The 20,872-nt window shown below is 29.3% G+C and overlaps 1 protein-coding gene across 1 annotated transcript in view; it reads right to left on the minus strand.

Moving 5' to 3' along the window:
- Positions 1–20,872, minus strand: part of LOC136979098 (uncharacterized) — a 75,758-nt gene continuing 54,886 nt past the window's right edge. Inside the window, exons 7-14 of the mRNA XM_067275013.1 lie at positions 19,551–20,468; positions 19,027–19,293; positions 15,567–15,749; positions 12,605–12,833; positions 11,127–11,249; positions 3,944–4,120; positions 3,662–3,807; positions 1–2,093 (exon numbers count right to left, since the gene is read on the minus strand). Coding sequence (XP_067131114.1) covers positions 1,926–2,093; positions 3,662–3,807; positions 3,944–4,120; positions 11,127–11,249; positions 12,605–12,833; positions 15,567–15,749; positions 19,027–19,293; positions 19,551–20,468 — 2,211 coding nt within the window. The 3' untranslated portion in view covers positions 1–1,925. The remainder of the gene's footprint in view (positions 2,094–3,661; positions 3,808–3,943; positions 4,121–11,126; positions 11,250–12,604; positions 12,834–15,566; positions 15,750–19,026; positions 19,294–19,550; positions 20,469–20,872) is intronic.

A 20,872-nucleotide genomic window follows, 5' to 3' on the forward strand; every position in this document is an offset into this window, starting at 1 on the left:
TCCTTTGAGAAGCGGTCTATAGGCATACCCTGTAGGTCTTTTATTGATACAGTATTAATGGTGCATGTTGTTAATGATACATTGAATCAGACAAGCGTCACATAAGACTAATTTTAATCACAGGAGTATCATTGCTGGGATGCTGTGTCGGGGAAGAGAAAGATGAGAAATTATAAACAACATTTCTTCTTGAAATTTATCCATCTTATTTATTGAAGATTTCTTGTTCTTTATCGTAAAAATTTTCCTCTTCGGGTAGATCCAAAGAACATCTGGGATAATATTTAAAATTAAGTTTACCGTATTTTTCCACGTACCACACTCACCTTTTCTCCAAAACAATAACATTTTGGAAACGGAGGTGCGTTTCATGGATGCATAGGCAACTTTTATATATTAATGTAAAAGTGGAAGCAATTTCTGAATTATTATATTTTGTAAATTTATAGATTTAATTCATATTTTGTTACATTTTGTTATTTAATATAAATACAGTATTTGTGTAGTTAAGAATATTATATAATTTTATATCATTATATATATTAGTTTATGTAAATTATTTATATTGTAGCTGCAGGAAATGTATCAAAATAATTTGTTTGTGATTCACATTGAAAATAATAATGTTTATTAATTTTTTCCTACTTTACCTACCAAAATTTAGGTGAGCGTGGTAAATGAAATAAATATGGTCTTATCCATCAAGAATAGTTGGAAAAGAAACATCGTCAAGGAAATAAAAATTAGGATTGCAGACAATCTCTTTGTTGGAAGAACTGGAATAACTTCACAGTTCAATGAATAACATATATTAAATGTACTCTCTGGATTCACAATAAGTTGTGAATGCAATCCACTGCAGCATAAATACATATATCACAACAGAGATACACAGTATCCATATATGTCAGCTTTTACCTATGTCATGAAGTATGTTGCAGTGGATTCTACATAAGTTTGCCATTTGAGATACATTTAAAAGATTACAATATAGATCTTTTCCTAAATTTTAACATATAATATTACATGACATATGGTCATTTACAGAAAGTCTTCAATTTGCTCAATACATAAAAGTACACAAAATTTTATCAGCAACTCGCAATATAAAATATTATCTTTGACGTGCCTAATACTGTATCAAATAAGTTTAATTGTGCAATGAATTTTATTGGAGAATCATATTGTACACTTACTTTTTGAAGAAAAACTCAAAATAACCAGTGCACAAGCAAAAGACAAAATGATTAGTTGTTCCGATACTGAAAGACCATTAAACATTGTTAAACATGATAATTTCTCAGAATTTCCTGAATTTTATATTTATATTCAATAAATCCAATTCTGTCAGTCATACTAATGGTGGAAGGTGTTACAAATGACTAAAGAGATCTTCTGTTATTATATCCACTTTAAAATATAATTATTGCAGTCTTTAAATTGATAATGAGAGATTATATATATTATTGTGCAAAACTGTGCTGGATATAATTTTCTTCTAATTTTATGATAAAGAATTGAACCAATATTCCATGTTTGATGAATAGAACTGTAGTTTCGTTGAATAACATGTTTTTTTAAATCTTTCATAACTTGAAATAGAAGTTGGAATGTCCCTTACTTAAACAAGTTTTGATATCATTCTAATGTAGCCATCATTTGTAGAAATAGTTTCAAAATCTGAGATATTTTAATTAGGACATTTTGAATTTATTCTATAATCTGATGCTAGGAACAACAGTGATGGTAGAAAATGTGATGGAAATAAAAGAACAATGTACAAACCCAGAAGTGATGGCAATTGATGATGACAATTATTTCGTCCAATTCATATCATGTTTTCCTATACAAGTTGTTATACAGTAAAGACTTCAATCCACAGAGTGGATATGCATTCAACAGTTTGATAACAAGAGCACTATATATTATGTACTTTGCTGATTATCAACTGAGGTTCCATTGTGTGGAACAGTAGTTAAAATATATATGTTTGAATCAGCTTCATTATGGGTCTTTGGTATCACTTCTAGTGACTGAGATGTACCTGGAACAACTGGCATAGCTAATATAGTTTCTGCTTCATCGTCATCATCCTATAAAAAATATTAAAGATTTAATATTAAATTATAAATTAAAACCTATAAATACATAATATAATACTATTTTATATGAATATGTAACACATTTTTTAAAATTAATAACTTTTGATATTGTGTTTATAAACAAGCATTAAATCATTAATAAAGTTTTAATAGTTCTTATTACCATGCAGATGCTGATATTATCCAAATACATTGAATCATATCAACTTCCAATTTACATGTTTTAATGAACACACAATTCCCATAATTATATTTTAGAATATACAAAACAATTTTAATCATTTGTAAATATTTCTTTCTTTTCATAATTATTAATTAAACAGAACTGTAATAATAAAAGAGAAAAATATCTACATTTCAAACAAGAATGTATAATCTAAACAATCAAGACAAAATAATAAATGAGGCTATATCAATCATTTTGATACTGACTTTATAATAATGATGATAATAATAATAGTACTTTTAATCTACATAATTTTTAATCATATATTATTTTAAGTATATTAATAGAAACATATTGAAATTGAGAATTAGAGTCAAAGTGAAAAATTTTATTGGATTTTGTATAACTGTATTCAATGAATAACATATCAGAAAGCAAAAGTAATTATTACTTTATATGAATTGGAAATAAATCATTACCAATTAACAAAACTCACTCAACAAATAAGGGGTATTTTGATGGTCTATTAATTAAGTTACTGAGATAATTTATTTAAAACTAAACTAATGTTTTCAGCCTATTCAATAGGCCATCCTCAGGTTAAATGAAAAAATTAAAACAACAGTGTACTAAAATAGAATACATAAATTTAAATACAAAAAATAATAGAAGATAAGAATATAACAAAAAATATATATATGTGTTAATATAAAATTAAATATTAAAATGTTAGTTTAGCTTTAAATAAATTATCTCAGCAACTTAAGGGGTATTTTGATGGTCTATAAATTATTACTTATGCATTCAAATTTCAGTATTATATGCACTATACTACTAACTGCTTTATAAATGTGTTTATGCAATATAAACTAAATAATTTTTTTACAGATTTGCCTACTAATTTTAGATATCTGAAATGGAAAAAATTTAGAAAGCAACAATATTCACTAAAGTATCATTGTATCCTTCCTTGTAATCATTGTAAAAAAATTTTTTTTCAATAGTTATTTTAAACTTAGACACTTAGTCTTTAACATTTCAAATGATATAATAAATTTGAAAAGAACTGAAAATTAAAATAATATTTCTAGTCTATTTGAAAAAATGAATTATTGTAACACAGAAGTAAACCTAGAACTTTTTCATCAATATTGCTATTCTGTTTAATTTTAAAAGTTTTATTTCAAAAAATCATCAATAATGAGAAAATATAAAACAAAATTTACCCTTAATGCAAACAATTTCAATTAGTTGAAAAAATTTTCATTTAACTTATTTATTTTTATTAATAATTCTATAAATATTTTCCTATTTATTTTATAAAAAATTATTTTAATTTCTCATTTTTATTATTATATACTCTTGATAAACACCAATATAATAATATACTTACATTGAATCCGAAACATTCAGCCATATCTTTTTGTTTCTGTTCTAATCTTTTTCTAGCTAATTCTTGTTCTCTCCTAGCTAAGATTTCTGGATCACCAACTGAAGCAGGAAGTACTACTGTGTCAATTTCACTTTGGTCATCTTCCACTTGTAAATTAAAATGAAAAAATATTTATAATTAGTTTTTAAATTCTAAAAAAATTGTTTAAGCAAAATTAATTTAATATATTTTATTATTCTTTTATATTTAGTATCAAAAAGTTCTAATTTGTTTTATTTTTACCTTCAATTGTTCTTATGTTTCTATTTCGGTTATTTTTTGGCGGCCGACCTCGCCTTGACGGAGTTGGTGGTGATGGACGATCAATCTCATCTAATTCTTCAAATACTACCACTTTACGTTTTCGTGTTGATCTACGTGGTTCTGAAATGTATGTATTGTCTACTTTTTCTTCTTTTACTAAAAATTGAAATATAAATTTATTTTTAAAGTGTACAGACACATTTTTTCAAATATACAAAAGTTTAAACACTAAAATTCACTTTTTAAACTTATAATTTTGAAATAATATCATCATCTTCAATTCCAATTTCTTGTTCACAAAGATATTTTACTGTTTTTATCAGTAATTTAAAATAATAATTTATCATAGAAATTATTATAAAAACTTTGTGTAAACTTATAAAATATCGGCTTGAAATAAATATTCCATTTAAGATTTTTAAATTATATATATAATTAATGATAGTGTAATGCCAGTAATTTAAACTAACTATTGTTATTTGGTAACATACAAACAATACTAGACAAATTACATATTAATTAATAATTATGGTATGCAATATCTAGTAAATAATATATATAACATTTAAGATTTTTAAATGATTACAGTTAGAAATTGAACTGCAGCAGCCTGTTGAAATATGCTTGAAATTGTGATGTATTCTGTTATGTAAAACTTATGCAAATGTTTGAGTTCCATACGTGTCAGTCACGTGACAGCACGGATAAGAGATTTCAAGAAATCTGTGCGTGCAGTCAGTTTTCATTGGATGTGAAATTTGAACAGAAAGGAGTGAAGTTACAGTAATTAAATTTTGGACATGTCTTCCAGGCATCATTTAGATGACTTTACTCATGGAAGAATAATCAGAAAGCTGGAAGAAGGGTGGCAAATAACAGATGTTGCCTGGGAAGTTAACATCGCACACAGTATCATTTCTAGGCTGTGAGCAGCATTTCAAACTAGTGGAATGTGCAGCAGATGCAAGGGGGAAGTCATCCTAGTAGTATGATGTCCCAAGAAGATCAGTATATTGTTCTTTCAGTGAAAAGGAACTGACGCAGCACAGCTGGTGAACTGACAACTCATTTACAGGCAGCCACAGGAACTAAGACATACTGTAAAACTGTTGCAAGACGTTTGTGAAAAGAAAGGACTATATGCCCGAAGACCTGTTGTGTGTGTCCCACTCTTGAGAGTTCACTGAAGTGCCCATTTGTGATGGTGCTGTCTGTATTGCAATTGGACTAATGATGACTGGGCTGCCATGCTCTTCTCAGATTAGAGTAGATTCAGTCTATCGTCTGATTCTAGACAGCAACTGATATTGCGCAAGGTTAGCAGTGCTTATTGTCCCAAAAATATTCAGGAAAGGGATCGATATCCAACTTGCAGTATCATGATGTCGGCAGGCATCATGGTCAATGGCTGTACAGACTTGTATGTGCTTGACCAAGGGACCATGACTGGCCAACAGTACATTGACGAAGTTCAGCTCTCATATGTTCGATTTTTCTGAGGTGCTTTTGGAAAAAATTTTGTTTTACGGATGATAACATGCCTTGTCAGGACTGTACACAGGCTGTAGAGGAGTGTCTTGACAGAAAGGATATTCATCTCATAGTCTGGCCAGCCCATTCTCCTGACCTGAATCTGATTGAAAATGTATGGGATGCCTTGGGGAGCTGTATTGCTGGTCGACAATATCCACCAACAAACAAGAGATCCTCATCAATGCAGTGAAAGAGGAGTGGGACAACTTGCCTCAACAGCTCCTGTATCATGTTGTTATGAGTATGCCACATTGTGTACAAAGTTGCATTGCACTACACAGTGGCCATTTCCCTTACTGACATGACACTCAGGATTGTTCGTAGTATGTATTGTGCATTTTTTGTACAACCATGTCTTCAGACAATATGCATCTTTTACAAAAACACCCTCTTTTGACATCCTGTGTACTTCCTTTGAACATAATTATATTAAATCATGTTGAACATGCTGTCAATACTATTATTTTCTTCTTGGTCATGTAGTTTTTCATATCCATACCTATTTCTTCATCCTTAAGTTTTGTCCATCAGTGTATATAGCAGGGGGACCAACCCGCGGCTCGCGAGCCACATGTGGCTCTTTGAAGGATTATTTGCAGCTCTTGATAAATGTACCCGAGTTCCCTTCGTTTTTTTCCTGATTTTTTGCTACCGCGCTAGTCGTGTGGAAGCTTGTTAGAAGCTAGCAATTTTTGGAATTTTTTTCTGAGTAAACTCGGCGTGCAATAAAAACGTTATTTATTGCATTTTTCGCAGTTCGAAAAAATTGGAGAACTTAAATTTTTTGAAAAATTTCAGAAAAAATGCCACCAAAAAACCACCAGAGGGCTTCTCACAGAAGCCGGGCAATCATAGAAGGGTTAAATTACTGACAACAAATATGAAAGACTAAGTGCAATGTTGTAACAAATTTCATTTCTGTCCAAGTTAAGAATGATATGACTCATCGAAAACTGCATGAACGAACATAAACAGTGGCGTAATCGTCCGTAATCAATTGACTCCAGACCGATTTTGAATTTGTAAACTTTCATTGCAAAGGACAGTTGACATTGTGTTCTGGAGGAAACAATTTGTATCACTCTTGCTACGGATATAATTTGTAATCTGGAATTTTTAGTAAGTTAACTAAATTTGTTTCGTAGTATGTAACACGTGTTGTTATTGTTTTAATAACATCAATCTTGTATTTTCTAAATTTATTTATTTATTTCCAGTTCTTTTAAAAATATGACGACAGAGAACGAAAATAAAAAAAGAAAATACGAGCAAGAAAATAGAAGTTTTAATAATGAGTGGGAAGAGAATTTCTTTTTTATTGACAATAACGGAAAAGCATTATGTGTTATTTGTAATTCTACGGTCAAAAATTATAAAGCTAGCAATTTACGTCAACATTATGAAACCAATCATCCTCAGTTTTCTAATCAGTATCCACCAAATTCCAAATTAAGATCAGATAAACTTGCTTCTTTAAAATCAAATTTAAATAAACAACGGTCAGTTTTGATGACCTGTAGCAATCAAGCTAATAATGTGGCTGAAGCCAGTTTTATTATTGCCTGGAATATTGCTCGTGCAAAATGCCCGTATGGAGAGGGGGAGTTTATTAAAAAAAACTTGGAAGATGTACTTAAAGTTTTAGATCCAAATAATGCAGCATTGCACAAAGTTGTTTCGCAAATTCCCATCTCGAGACACACAACCGAACGACACATAACTGCAATTAATACATCTCTTGAATATAATTTAAAAAATGATTTGAAGAACTGTATTGCATTCAGCTTAGCCCTTGACGAATCGACAGATATCACAGATCTTCCGCAATTGGCAGTTTTCATACGTTTTGTTTCACCTGACTTCGTTGTTAAAGAAGAATTATTAGATTTAGTGGCACTTCAAGAGTCAACCCGCGGTGTCGATATTAAAAATGAATTAGATTCCATAATGAAAACTTTTGATGTGCCTCTTAATAAACTTGTAAGCATTGCAACTGATGGAGCTCCGGCAATGCTGGGTAAAAAAATCGGTCTTATTGGGCTTTTAAGAGATGATTCTCAAATTCCACAATTCATACCGATTCACTGCATAATTCACCGAGAACATCTCGTTACAAAATATTTAAAATATCCTGATGTTATGAAAACAGTGTTACACATTGTGAATTACATTCGCACCAATGCAAAAAATCATCGACAATTCAAAAATTTCCTTGAAGAATTAAAGGACGAAAAACTTCCAAATGACATTAATTTCTTTTGCATTGTTAGATGGTTGTCTAGCTACAACGTATTAAATCGTTTTGTAGATTTGTTTGATCCGATAACTGCATTTCTAAAAGAAAAGGAAATAACCTATTCAGAATTAGACGATGACGAGTGGTTACAAGACTTAATGTTTTTGACTGATGTCATGGAACATTTGCAAACACTCAATTTAAAATTGCAGGGGAAAGATAAAATAATATCTGACCTCTCACAGTGTATATTTAGTTTTCAAACTAAATTACAACTTTTTCAAAAAGACATTAAAAATAAAACTTTTTGTCATTTTCCTCGAATTAAAAAAATTTGTTCCAATATTAAACAAGAAAAACTCAACGAGTATATAAAAAAGCTAGAAGGAATATTGACGGAATTCCAAAATAGATTTCAAGACTTGAAATATTTTAAATCGTCTCTTGATTTTTTTCTGAATCCATTTGAAATTAACATAATTCAAGGTGAGTTTTCCATTTCCAATATAATCATGACCCAAAAAGCATCTGGAGAATTAGAATTAATAGAGATGCAAGAAGATCAAGCTCTACAATTAAAATATAAGTCGACGTCGATTACTGAATTTTGGAAATTTGTACCAGAATCGAAGTATCCTGAATTAAAAAAGGCTGCTTGTCGAATTATTTCAATATTCGGAACAACGTACTTATGTGAATCATTTTATTCCACTTTAAAATTCGTGAAATCCAAACACCGATCAGTATTAACTAACCAGCATCTCAAAGAATTATTGAGAAGTGCTGTCACCAATTATTCACCAAATTTTAAAGAATTATCAAGAGAAGTAAAATAAATGTGTTTAATTTTTAATATTTAAATTCAATACACATATTTTGTACTTTTATTTATATGTTTACAATAAATATAATTTCTGTAAGAAAATTTTTTAATACCTTTTTTGCATGCCTTTTAAATACATATCTAATTGCGGCTCGCGAAAAATTTCAAATTTTGAAAAATGGCTCGGACTATCAAGGAGCTTGGCCACCCCTTGTATATAGTGTATATATATATATATAGTTGTTATACGTATTATTTACTAGATATTGCAGACCGTAATTATTAATTAATATGTAATTCATCTAGTATTGTTTGTCTGTTACCATCTAACAATAGCTATCGTAATGCCTGTAATTTCAACTATCATACTCCCCACAAATGGTGTTTTTGAAAACCCAACTTTAACTCTATGGTGACATTTTGGTATACTTTTGAAGTTCCACAGACCTTCTGAAGAAGAAAATTTGCAGTTAGAGATAAGACATATCACAGATCATCAATCCGTCAAAATTGGCAGAATTATTATCTCCATGTACTGTATGTGGCCAGCAGTGAAGAATACAATGAATAAAAATACATAAATTGTGTGAGATCTACCATGTGGTCCAAAATGTCCTGTACACAATATTGTTAAGCTGACTGACAGTATTTTGCCTCCCCCATGGCATCAACTAACTGTCAATGTCACTGACTTGTTTTTATATACACATATACATACAGGGTGACAATAATTAACCCGTACAAGTTTTTTGTATCGTAAATTTATTAAAGAAATGAAAATTAGCAAAACAACAGCATATAACAGTGACAATACTTTACGTATTAATCAGATATTCAGCCAGTTTCAAAGTGGACTCCTTTTGCTTTGATGCAGAGCCCCAAACGCGTTTTGAAATTCTCAGCGATGGGCCGCACTCTTCTGGAGACAGTTTGTCTCACTCCCAGCGCAAGGATTGCTTCAGCGACTCCAAACTTTCATGGCGCTTAGAACAGGCCCTGGCCTCCAAAATGGACCACACACTGTAGTCCATTGGGTTCAGATTCGGCGAGTACGGTGGCCATTCCGCAGACGAGATGAAATCGGGAAAATGAGCCTTGCACACTCCTGAGTCTTCTTCGCCCTGTGTGTCGGCGCCGAGTCCTGCTGAAACGTCCATTTCGCACTGACAAAATGCTGCTGAGCCCACAGAAGTACCACAGCCTCGAGAATGTCATGGTGGTACACATCTTGATTGATTTTGGCCCCTTGATCGACGAAAACAAGGGGTGTCTTGCCGCTCGCACAAATTCCGCCCCAAACCATGACTGACATTGGATTTTGTGATGTTCGATGACGGCTGAGCTTCCAGGAGCCCCCGCGGACCAGTTCCTGTCGTTTTGATGGTTGTACGGAGAAAAGCTTCTCGTCTGTGAAGAGAATGCACTCCCATTGTCGACCTGCGGCCCGACGCTTGAGTTAACGGGATCTTTGGAGTCTCACGCACTTGTTTTCATCGGTGAGGAGCTGAACCTTTTGGAACTTGTAGGGCTTGAGTACGAGTTCCTTTTTCGCCATTAACCGCACCGATTCGCGATTGATTCTGATCTCACGAGCAATTTTTCTCATGGAGACCTTCGCATGTCAGTCAACTCGCTTTGTGATGATCTTGCGGTTCCTAGACGTGTTGACAGTGCGCTTTCTTCCACGTCCGGGACGGTCACCATTGTGGCCAAGCTCCTTGAATCGCCGAACTGCATCTGAGACTGTCATTTTTGGAACACCGAGCAGACGAACAATTTCACATTGATGCTTTCCTTGCCGGAATAGCTCCAAAATTGCACAACATTTGTTCGACACCATTAAAAAAATAAAGAACTAACCCTTATTACATCGAAAGTACATCTACACAGGCAGGAAATCATGGAGAATTAAACAATAGTATGTAAATTGGTGACAGTAAAAAAGTTCAGGTGCAGCATTGCTACAAACTTTGTACGGGTTAATTATTGTCACCCTGTATGTATATGTGATGTGTGTATTTTTGTGACGAGACCAATATCAAATTATACAGTTTAAATAACTGATTTTAAAATATATGACATATACAGGTAAACACAGCCAATTTATCCAAAATTTAAAAATATAATGTATTAGTATTACTTTGGAGGAAGGTAAATACAATAGCCATCATGTTTAACACAGATCTTTTTCCCTCTCTTTACACTGTAATGGAAAAGATTTGGATTTATATCTTGAAAATTTCTTCTATTTGTTTGTGTATAAAAATTATCAAAATTTTTTCAAATACATTAAATGGAAACAGCCATAGTACAATATTTGCTATTTAATAACTGATATTATTCCAAATTCTTTATGTAAAATATATGTATCTGCATCATATTTTAGGTTAATAGCAAAACAGCAATAAAATTAAGTTAATAATAATAAGAACTAATATATCTTATGATTTAAGGAAAAACTATATTTAATTACAATTTAAAACAAAATAATCATTATAGATTCCAAATTCATATAGACATCAATTTATAGATTATCTCTCTTTCAATTTATAATATATTCATTTGTTTACCTTTTGGTGGAGTGACATTATTTGATAACACATCATTAGGAAGAGGATATTTTCGTGGTCTTCCTCTTCGACGTGGCTGTGTAGGAGTTATCTGGCTGGTTACAGTCACAGGAACAAGCTCTTCTGTCAAAATTATCAATAAATTCATTATTAACAACTTTATTTTTTAATTAATTAATCACTGTATTTTTAAAATTCTTTAAAAAATTTTTACAGAATATTAAAAACTTTATTTTTTTTTTAATGAAAACAAACTTTTATTCATCAGAATAATGTAACATTTTCAAAAATTCTTGTAAACAACTAATGTATAGTAACTTATAAGTGGGTATTTTTTGAAGACTAATAATAGTACCTCAACAAAAAATTATCTAAATTAAGACTGGAAATTAAGCAATATTAACTTATTCTATAGGAAAAGAAATTAAATTATTATTAGACAAAGCACTAAAACAAAAGTGTATTGTTATTCCATTAGAGAATAGCATTATTTGAAAAAAATAAATAAATAAAACCATCTATTATATGAGTAATTAAGGTTGAAATGTTAAAGCTAGAAAAAATAACAAATGAAAAACATTAAAGTTAATAAAATAACACACTTTTTTATTTGAAAAAAGATAAAAGAATTTATGTAAGAAAGTAAATTCAATAAATAGATCAAAAAAAAGATAACAAATAAGAATGGTCAGCAATTCAGTAATAATTGTAGTCAGAAATTTAAACATTGGTTAAAAAACCATATTTTATTAAACTAAATAAATAGATATATTTCCTTGATATTACTGACATTTATTATTCTTTTATTTTTAAATTAATACTTTTTTGTATTTTTAATAAAAAATTTTTTTTTGTTGTATACCATTTTTCCACTTACCTCTTCAATTACAAACAATTGAAGTGGTAGATATAAAAATAATTGAAACAGTAAGTGATTGCAAATGTGTAATTCAAGAAATCTCAATAAGAATAGCAACAGACTGATATGCATTTAATAATCATGAAGATATTTACAAAATAAATCTCTCAATCAGCTTACAGAAAAAAATCTGTATGTAAAATGTAAAAATGTATATGTAATATACATTGTTGCCATTGACTTATAAATGGGAAACATGGATTAATACAGCAAAGAGATCTGGAATTATCTGCAAAATATTACAGACAAATAAAAAAGTATGTTTAAAATTATAAAATTAGAATGGGAAAATAAATAAATGAATAAATAATAATATAACAAATATGACAATAAAGATAGTTATGCAAGTGGAAATGGATATATGATAAGAATGGATGATGATAGATAAGTAAAGCAAACAACAAACTAAATACCAAAAACAGACAAAGAATTAATAATAATAATAATAATAATAATAAAAAAACCACTCTTAAGGCATTACTCAAAAATATGAAAACCTAATTATAACTATGTATAATGGAAAACTACATATAATGAATATTGACTTTAATAATGTTACCTATTGTTCCTCCAGAAGTAATGAGATCTGCTAATGCACTATTTTCTTCTCCAGAACTAATAGCTGTTACTACTTGGCTAGTCAGATTTGAATTAATTTGTGAAGTAACTGCTTCACCATTAGATGTCATTGTGACTGTATTTGTACCATCTACTAAAGTTCCAACAGACTGTTGATGTTCATCAGAACCATCAGATGTTGGTAATTGAATGACTTCAAATACCACAACCTATAAGTTTTAAATACCTCATTAAATATTTCCTATATATAATTTATTTTTTATTTCATTCAATAACACATGTAAAAATTTTGAAAGCTATTTATGTAGGTAGATCTAAAAAAAAAGGTTACAAGCAGCAGCATTTGAAAAGTAATTAATGTGGAGGGAATATTTTTTCCCCAGAGTGGAGACAGATGGTATTAGTTGTTTTACAGTGGTTGTGTAGGTAGATAGTGTAAGTTTTGCTGACGCATCAAGAGTGACCGAAATGGCAAGACATTTAGAAAAGTAGTCTTGCTTGAAGGTGCGAGCTGTGATTCGTTTCTTGTGGACATCTGACGCAAATGCCCTGGCATGTTGAGTGATGGTGTCATCCTCCTGCATGACAATGCCAGGCCCCATATTGCTTGCAAAACTCAACAATTGCTGCAAAAGTTCAAGCGGGAAGTCTGGAACCACCCCCCATACAGCCCAGATTTGGCACCCAGTGACTATTTCCTTTTTTCAAAAATGAAGAAACACTTACCTGGAACAAGGTTCTCTTGCAGTGATGTGAAAACAGCTGCCGAGAACGGGCTCAATGGGCAGGGATGTGATTTCTACCAAGCCAGGTTATACAAGCTGGTCCTATGTTCAGATAAAAGCCTAAACAGATTTGGTGATTATGTGGAAAAGTAATTGGCAAGTATGCCTCTTAATTCCCTTTTGTATTTTCTGTCTATTATTAATAAATAATTTTTTATTACCCTTGTAACCTTTTTTTTGAATCCATCCTCGTATATATATGTTTTTAATTTTTAATTACTTAACTATAGAATTGCAAGTACATATTATATATGACCTTTAAAAAACATCTAGATCAGTGATTTTCACCTGCAATCCTCTCGTGTGCCACGAGAGGATTGTAGGGGTGCCACAAAGATTTTCAAAGGTTATTAAACAAATTATTCTCAAAAGAAGCCCAAAGAACAATAAGTGAATGTGTCAAAATTAAAACCTCTTTAAATTGATTATACGAATTTTTTATTTTTTAAAATAAATAAACATATACGTAATGTAGCAGAAAATATATATTCATAAGCAAAATTATGTGTGCACAACACTGGGTTAATTCATTTAAAATGAAATTTTCTTTTAATCAAAAACATATCTATAATTGCCCATATTTAATTCAAATTATGTTAACTTAAAAATAGTGAGACATTGGGCAAGTTTATAAAAGCATTTATCATGCCACTATTAAATGCAAATTAAGACTTAATGTTAATTGCTTTTTTTATATAAATGAAAATTATTAATTTAAATAACTACTGTTATAACCTGCTGCTATTTTAAGGAAGAACAATACTGTTTTACTAAGAAAAAAACAAAAAAAAAAAAAATAAATAAAAAGTTTTTATTTAACTATATAGTTATATATATATATATATATAGTTAAATATACAGGGTGGGCCAGCGAAAACGAAACGGCAGAGTGTTCGTGTTCGTCCAAGCAAAGCGCTCGGACAGGTCGATTTTACTCTCGAGGGGACATCTTTTGCAATAAAGTTTTTGTGATTCTGAATACAACAGACAACAAAAAATTTTAAAAACTCATTTATTTTGTATTAACTAAACAAACATTTATTTCGAAAAAAATGTTTGTTTACTTAATATTCAGAATCGCAAAAACTTTATTGCAAAAGATGTCCCCTCGAGAGTAAAATCGACCTGTCCGAGCGCTTTGCTTGGACGAACACGAACACTCTGCCATTTCGTTTTCACTGGTCCACCCTGTATATATAATATATATAATATAAGTAAACTATTTTATGTAATCCAAAATACTGTTTTATTTAATTCACAAAAATATAGACAAAAAGAATTAGGTTAAGTGGCAAGTAATGTGTTGATAGATTGTTTACAAACACAACTTTAAATCATGCGATTTATTCCAAGGAAATTTTTGCCATGGAAATTTAATTATAGATTCAAGTGTGCCATGAGATAAAAAAGGTTAAAAAAGACTGATCAAGATTTTACTAAAACAGCAAATATACTAATAGTCCATGATGATATTGTTTGATGAGAAGAGGATATATTTGGTTTTTGAAATATATATTCTTGGTTAAGGCCATTAATAGCCAACATTTTTATGCATTTCACTAATATTATTGAATGTAATGTAAAGATGAAAACTGTTTGGGTAATAAATCCTGGCATTTTCAAATATCTGGCCAGGTCTTATTTCAAAATTATCATTGCAAAGAACTTCATAAAAAAACTGTCATTTCCTGATTGTAAAGGGCAAATTCAAATTGCCTTTTTCAAACCCATCTTTGGATAAAAATGATTTTTTGTCACTTATTTATTGAAGAAAAAAAATTTTTCATGATGTTTGCTATTAAAGCTGTCTAATAACCAATTCAATTGGCTATTCTGTACTTACACACATCTGAATGAATTTTTTTTAATCTATACATAGTTTATGTACAATAGTGTTTTTGTATCATATGATATATATTGTTTCATACAGTTTTTGTTCTCTATATTCTACCTGGTTTTTGTAAAAACCAAGTAGAATATAGTAATGTAGAATAAATACACAATCATATAAACTTTTGTATTTACTAGCCAAATTTGCTATTTATAATGTTTCTAATTTAATGCTCTAATTTGAAAAATTATTTACAATGTTTTTTTTTTTTGTATTTTTATTTCATAATAATAATAATAATAAATTATTAAAATTTAAAATCTTGCCTGCTGGTTTTGCTGATTTTGAGGATCAACATCTACTGTCATTTCCTCCATTTCTTCATAATCTTCTTCTTCCCCATCTCTTTGTTCTCCTGGTCCCTTTGGTTGACCAATGCGAAGTGCTTCAGCTCTTTCAGCTGCTGATGCATCTGGATCATGAATAGCCATATGCCTAATAAGGTTGCCCTAAAAATAAATATATTTTAACATTTACTTTTTAATATGAATTATTATAAATAATATATATAAAATTACTGTTTTCTAACTAAAAAAAAAAAAATCTATTAAAATAAAGTAAAGGATTTCTTAGCACATTGAAATTGTCAATATTAACTAAAACATAATTTTTGAATAGATAATTTGAATTAAGTATTCTCAATAAGCCATTCTTTTCAGTTGTCCTAAACTACACTAACTTTTTAAACTAAATTTATTGTATTAAAAATATTTTTGTATTTTACTTTATATTTAATACAATATTTGGTTGAAAAAATAAATTTTTTAAATCTATTTAAAAAAAGTATATTTCCACATTTGATATTATTAAACATTGTTTGTTACCTTACTCTTTGAAAAAAAAAACAAAAATAAAAAATTATTCAAATATAAAAATTCCTATCAAGCTTTTATATTTTAATGCAATGATCAAACAGTATATGAAACTATAATACAATTTGAAGTATTCTGGCAATTTGCAATTTTTATATTTATATAATGTAGGAGTTATATAAGCAATAATAAAAATAAGAAATGCATAAATATATTATTTATCCAAAAAACAACTGATTACCCTAGTTATTTCAAAGAACAAGTCACAAGATGTCTTTAATCTAGAATATTTTTTACTAAAACTTTCAAGAAAATGTAATTATCATTTTAAAGATAAAATTTTAAATATAGGCAGTCCTAAACTTTTTGAACATTTTACTATTGGACAACTTCTTTCACATACAATACTTTGGTATCCTCAAATTACTTTTTACATGACAAATTCACATGACATTTTCAGATGACAAATAAAACTTCAGATTTATCATAGTGATATTTTCTGATAGTTTTGGCTTCAGCAATAGCAAAATCATTTATAAAAATTAACTTTTATTGTCTGTTTTCTGTTTAATTTATAGTTCTAATGCTTTAAATAGTATTTCATGCATATTATATTATATTCTCTAAAACAAAAATAAAGATATAAGACCTAAATAATAAATCTTCCTTCCTAAATAAGAGATTTTATAATTTTTCTTATTTGCTCTATGGGAAAAACTTCCTTTATAACATACAAATCTACTGTTTGACTTTCAAGCATTCAACTTTCATATACATTTTTTACAAATGCATTATGTCCAAAAGTCAAAGACTGCTGTAGTTATATTTATCTCATTTATCCTGATTTCCAAAAAACATGTCATTATTTTTTCTAATCTGTTATTCAGTTTTATATGATCAGATGATGACAAGAAAAATGTTTTTAAATTTTCTCACAAAATTTAGTTATTAAATATATCAACTCTAATAATATATTCATTCAGGCAACACTTATAATTTGGTCTTAAAACAGAAAATATTATATAATCAACTTCATCTTTCTTCTTCATGCAAATCTTAAATAAAGCTGACTTTTGCAAGCTTTATTTCTAAATAATGATGATCTTATATTGAATCAACTGGTCATCATTCAGCAGATTCAATATTCACTGTCAATATTTACTAGCTAGTTTGCTACCATATCTCTGCTCAATTAAAACTGTTGAGTTTTCTGAATATAGCCATTGATTCAGACAGACATGAAGAGTTTGAATAAAAGCAGATTTTTTACAGAAAAATGAAATGAAGCAGTTGAAAGAATATTGGGTATATTATCAAAAATTCTACTCTTGATAAAAGTAAAATATTTTATATTCTAAGAAGTGTCAAAGTTTAAGTCTTGATTCTTTGTGAATCAACATCTCATTCAAATCAATTGCTTTTAAGTGTATAATCTTTCAATTTTTAAAGATTATTATTAATTAATTATTGAATTATATTATATTTAATGTTAGTGCCCAGTGTTATGCACCAGCCTAAAATCAAGACAACCACAGCAACAGTTTTTCTGTAGCTATATGCTGTTCATATACATATCTGAACTTAAAGATTTCCTAACTAAGTGATGTGTTTGGTATGGCTGCTTTCTGTAATGTGATGAATGCACTGTTTTTTAAGCCTTGTTTCTAGATTTTAATGTAGTTTATGTGGTATAATGTCTGTGCAAAAAATATCTTGTAGGCACAATATATACTTTCAATTCTCCACGGGCACTTCATTTCATTGCTAAGCTCTGAATATTTGCTAATTTTTTCAGTATGTTATGCTAATATTTTGTATTTTATGGATATTCAGAATGGATATGTCTATGATATTTATTATCTTTTTTTGTTTTGTTTTGTTTGTCAACCAATATAATATGCAATCTGTTCTGATTGATTGTTTTTGTCTGTGATTATGGCTCAGTCATAGTACAGTAGAGCGTCGAAAATTGGCGTCAATTGGGGACTGGAGTTGTTCCAATTAGTCATTTGTTCCAATTTCCGACTTTGTACGAAAAAATATATTAGCCTGTCCGATGTTCAAATTTTTCTCCGTTGCGTATCGCTTCCTGTTGAATTTTTCTCCGTTGCGTGTCGCTTCGTGTTGAATTTTCGTCGATTTTAAGCCTAACGAAAATTTTTATAATAATAATCGAGGCTATCGTATCGTTAAAAATTATTTCTTTATTTTGTACAAACAAAATAAATATATTGAAGAATATAAAAACATGAAAATTATACTTTAGAAGTAAATTTAGTATCAAAAACGTTCGATTCAGCACGACACAGTCCGACTGAAAATTGTTCCAATTTCCGGCCATTTCAATTACCGACGTTCCAATTTTCGACGCTCTACTGTACATCCATCCAGCTATCAATGAAATGATTTATCAAATGGAATATAAGAATTATTAATTATTCCCTTAATAAATTTTGCAAGAGAGTTTGATAAAATTATGATTGCATTTATGTTCAAGCATTTGATTGAAAAATATGCCGATTATGATTTTTTATACAACCTATTATCTACGTTATAATTTGTTATATAAAACAGAACTGTAAAATAATTAAAACATTAAACATTTTAAAATTATGTACATTTATGTACATAGTGACATTTGAATGCCTGCAGTGTAAACAGTAATTTAAACATAAGTATTTTTATTAAAACTATTTATTAAAAGCAAGTATAAACTATATTTAATATCATATTTAAAAAATGAATTTAAAAATATTGTTATATTAAATGTAATAAGACATATTTCATCTGATGGAATCCAGTATAATTTCAACATATCACATTTTGGCAAGATGATTAATACATATATTAATTTTAATAATTTTTAATAAGTACATGCAGATATATATAGTAAATTTAAAGTTGTATTATTTACCTTATGCCGAAAAGCTTTTCCACATTCTGGACATTCATGAGTTTTTTCTTTGGGAACTGGAGGAATATAATTTGGATCATGATATAAATTCTTGTGACGTTTTAGTAATTGTTTCTGTCGGAATGATTGATCACATTCATCACAATGGAATGGTTTCTGATCTGTATGTATCAGCATATGTGATTCTAAATGACGTTGAGATATGGATGCATAGGAGCACAAATCACATTTAAAACATTTTTCTCCTTCGTGAGTTTTTACATGGACCTAATTGAATTAATTTAAAAATATAATTGCTAAATATTTCAATTTTTTAAAAATTAAAAGTTATACCATTTAATCCAACATAATGTAAATCATTTAATACATTTTTTTTCTATTTATCATAAAGAAAATATAAAACTTGAAATGTATAAAAATTAAATAAATGAATATCATTCATTCAGATAACATTGTTCTTTAATGTTGTAAAAATTATTTAATATATAAAATTAAATTTACAAAATGTATGAAATAAAACCAACCTTATAATTATATCTGTCTGGAAATGATTTTCCACAACGTTTGCACTTCAGCGGCTTATCACTTGTATGTAACTTTTGAACATGGATACGTAAATCTGTTTTTCTTCCACAAGTTGTTGGACAAAAGTTACATTGAAACACAGGTTTATTTCCTGAATGGATCAATTTATGTGCCTTCAAACTATTTGACTGAGTAAACCTTGCATGACAAACATCACATTCATATGGTTTTTCTCCAGTATGAATTCGAAGGTGTCTTTTCAATTTGTATGTATCAGGGCTAGCATAAGTACAATGGAGACATTGATAAGGTCGTTCTCCAGTATGACAACGCATATGACGCTTCAGTTTACTAAGTTCAACACTAGCATAATCACATTCTGTGCAACGATGTGGTTTCTCATGTGTATGCTTATATCTAACATGACGGACTAATTCACCAGATGTTGTAAATGCTGCTTCACATTCCTTACATTGATGAGGTCTTGTTCCAGTATGTGTATTCACATGATTTTGTAATGATGCTAATGTCTTGAATCCTCTTTCACATACACTACATTTATGGGGTCGCTCTTCAGAATGAGATTTCATATGACGTGATAATAGATAACGCTTTGGACTGGTATAATTGCAATAATTGCACATATGAGCTTGAGTTACAGTTTGACTTTTCTTTGTAGTAATCCTAATGGTTCTCATTTTAATTCCATCAGGTCCTGTTTCTTCAGCAACAACTTCACCATGTTTTTCAGCTTCATTAAAATCATAAACAGACATATCTAAATTTACATCTTTCTGACAGTCATCTTTTCCATCTTCTGATTGTGAAACAATTAATACATAACTAACTTCTCCTGGATTAGTATCAGATGGAACAATGGTTACAGTTTGATAAGAATTTCCAGCATTCAGGATCACCTAAAAAATAATAATAAAATTGGCTATATAAATATATATATTTTATTCTAACCATAAAAATTTTTTCACAGTACTCAATGACAATTAAAAATGAATATTGAGCAATCAGATCATAGAGTATTAGAGTGTTTGTTTTGTTCTACTTTATTATGACTATTTAAAGATCAGGATAAAATTTAATACAGCAAACTACAAAAACCAATTAGATTTTATAAATTACCAATTAGATTTCTTGGCACAGCTTTAACACTGACAATTAACTTCCTTTAATAACATTTATAATATTAAGTTAAGGTTAACAACAGTACAATTACAAGTTAAATATAACAATAAAATTAATCTTGAAAAACTAACTCAAACTACAAAAAGCAATATATGCTTTTTAAAAGCCAGAGAATATTTCA

The sequence above is a fragment of the Centruroides vittatus genome, unplaced genomic scaffold, assembly GCF_030686945.1.
Source record: "Centruroides vittatus isolate TY-2023 unplaced genomic scaffold, ASM3068694v2 contig_577, whole genome shotgun sequence".
NCBI classification, from domain to species: Eukaryota; Metazoa; Arthropoda; class Arachnida; order Scorpiones; family Buthidae; genus Centruroides; species Centruroides vittatus.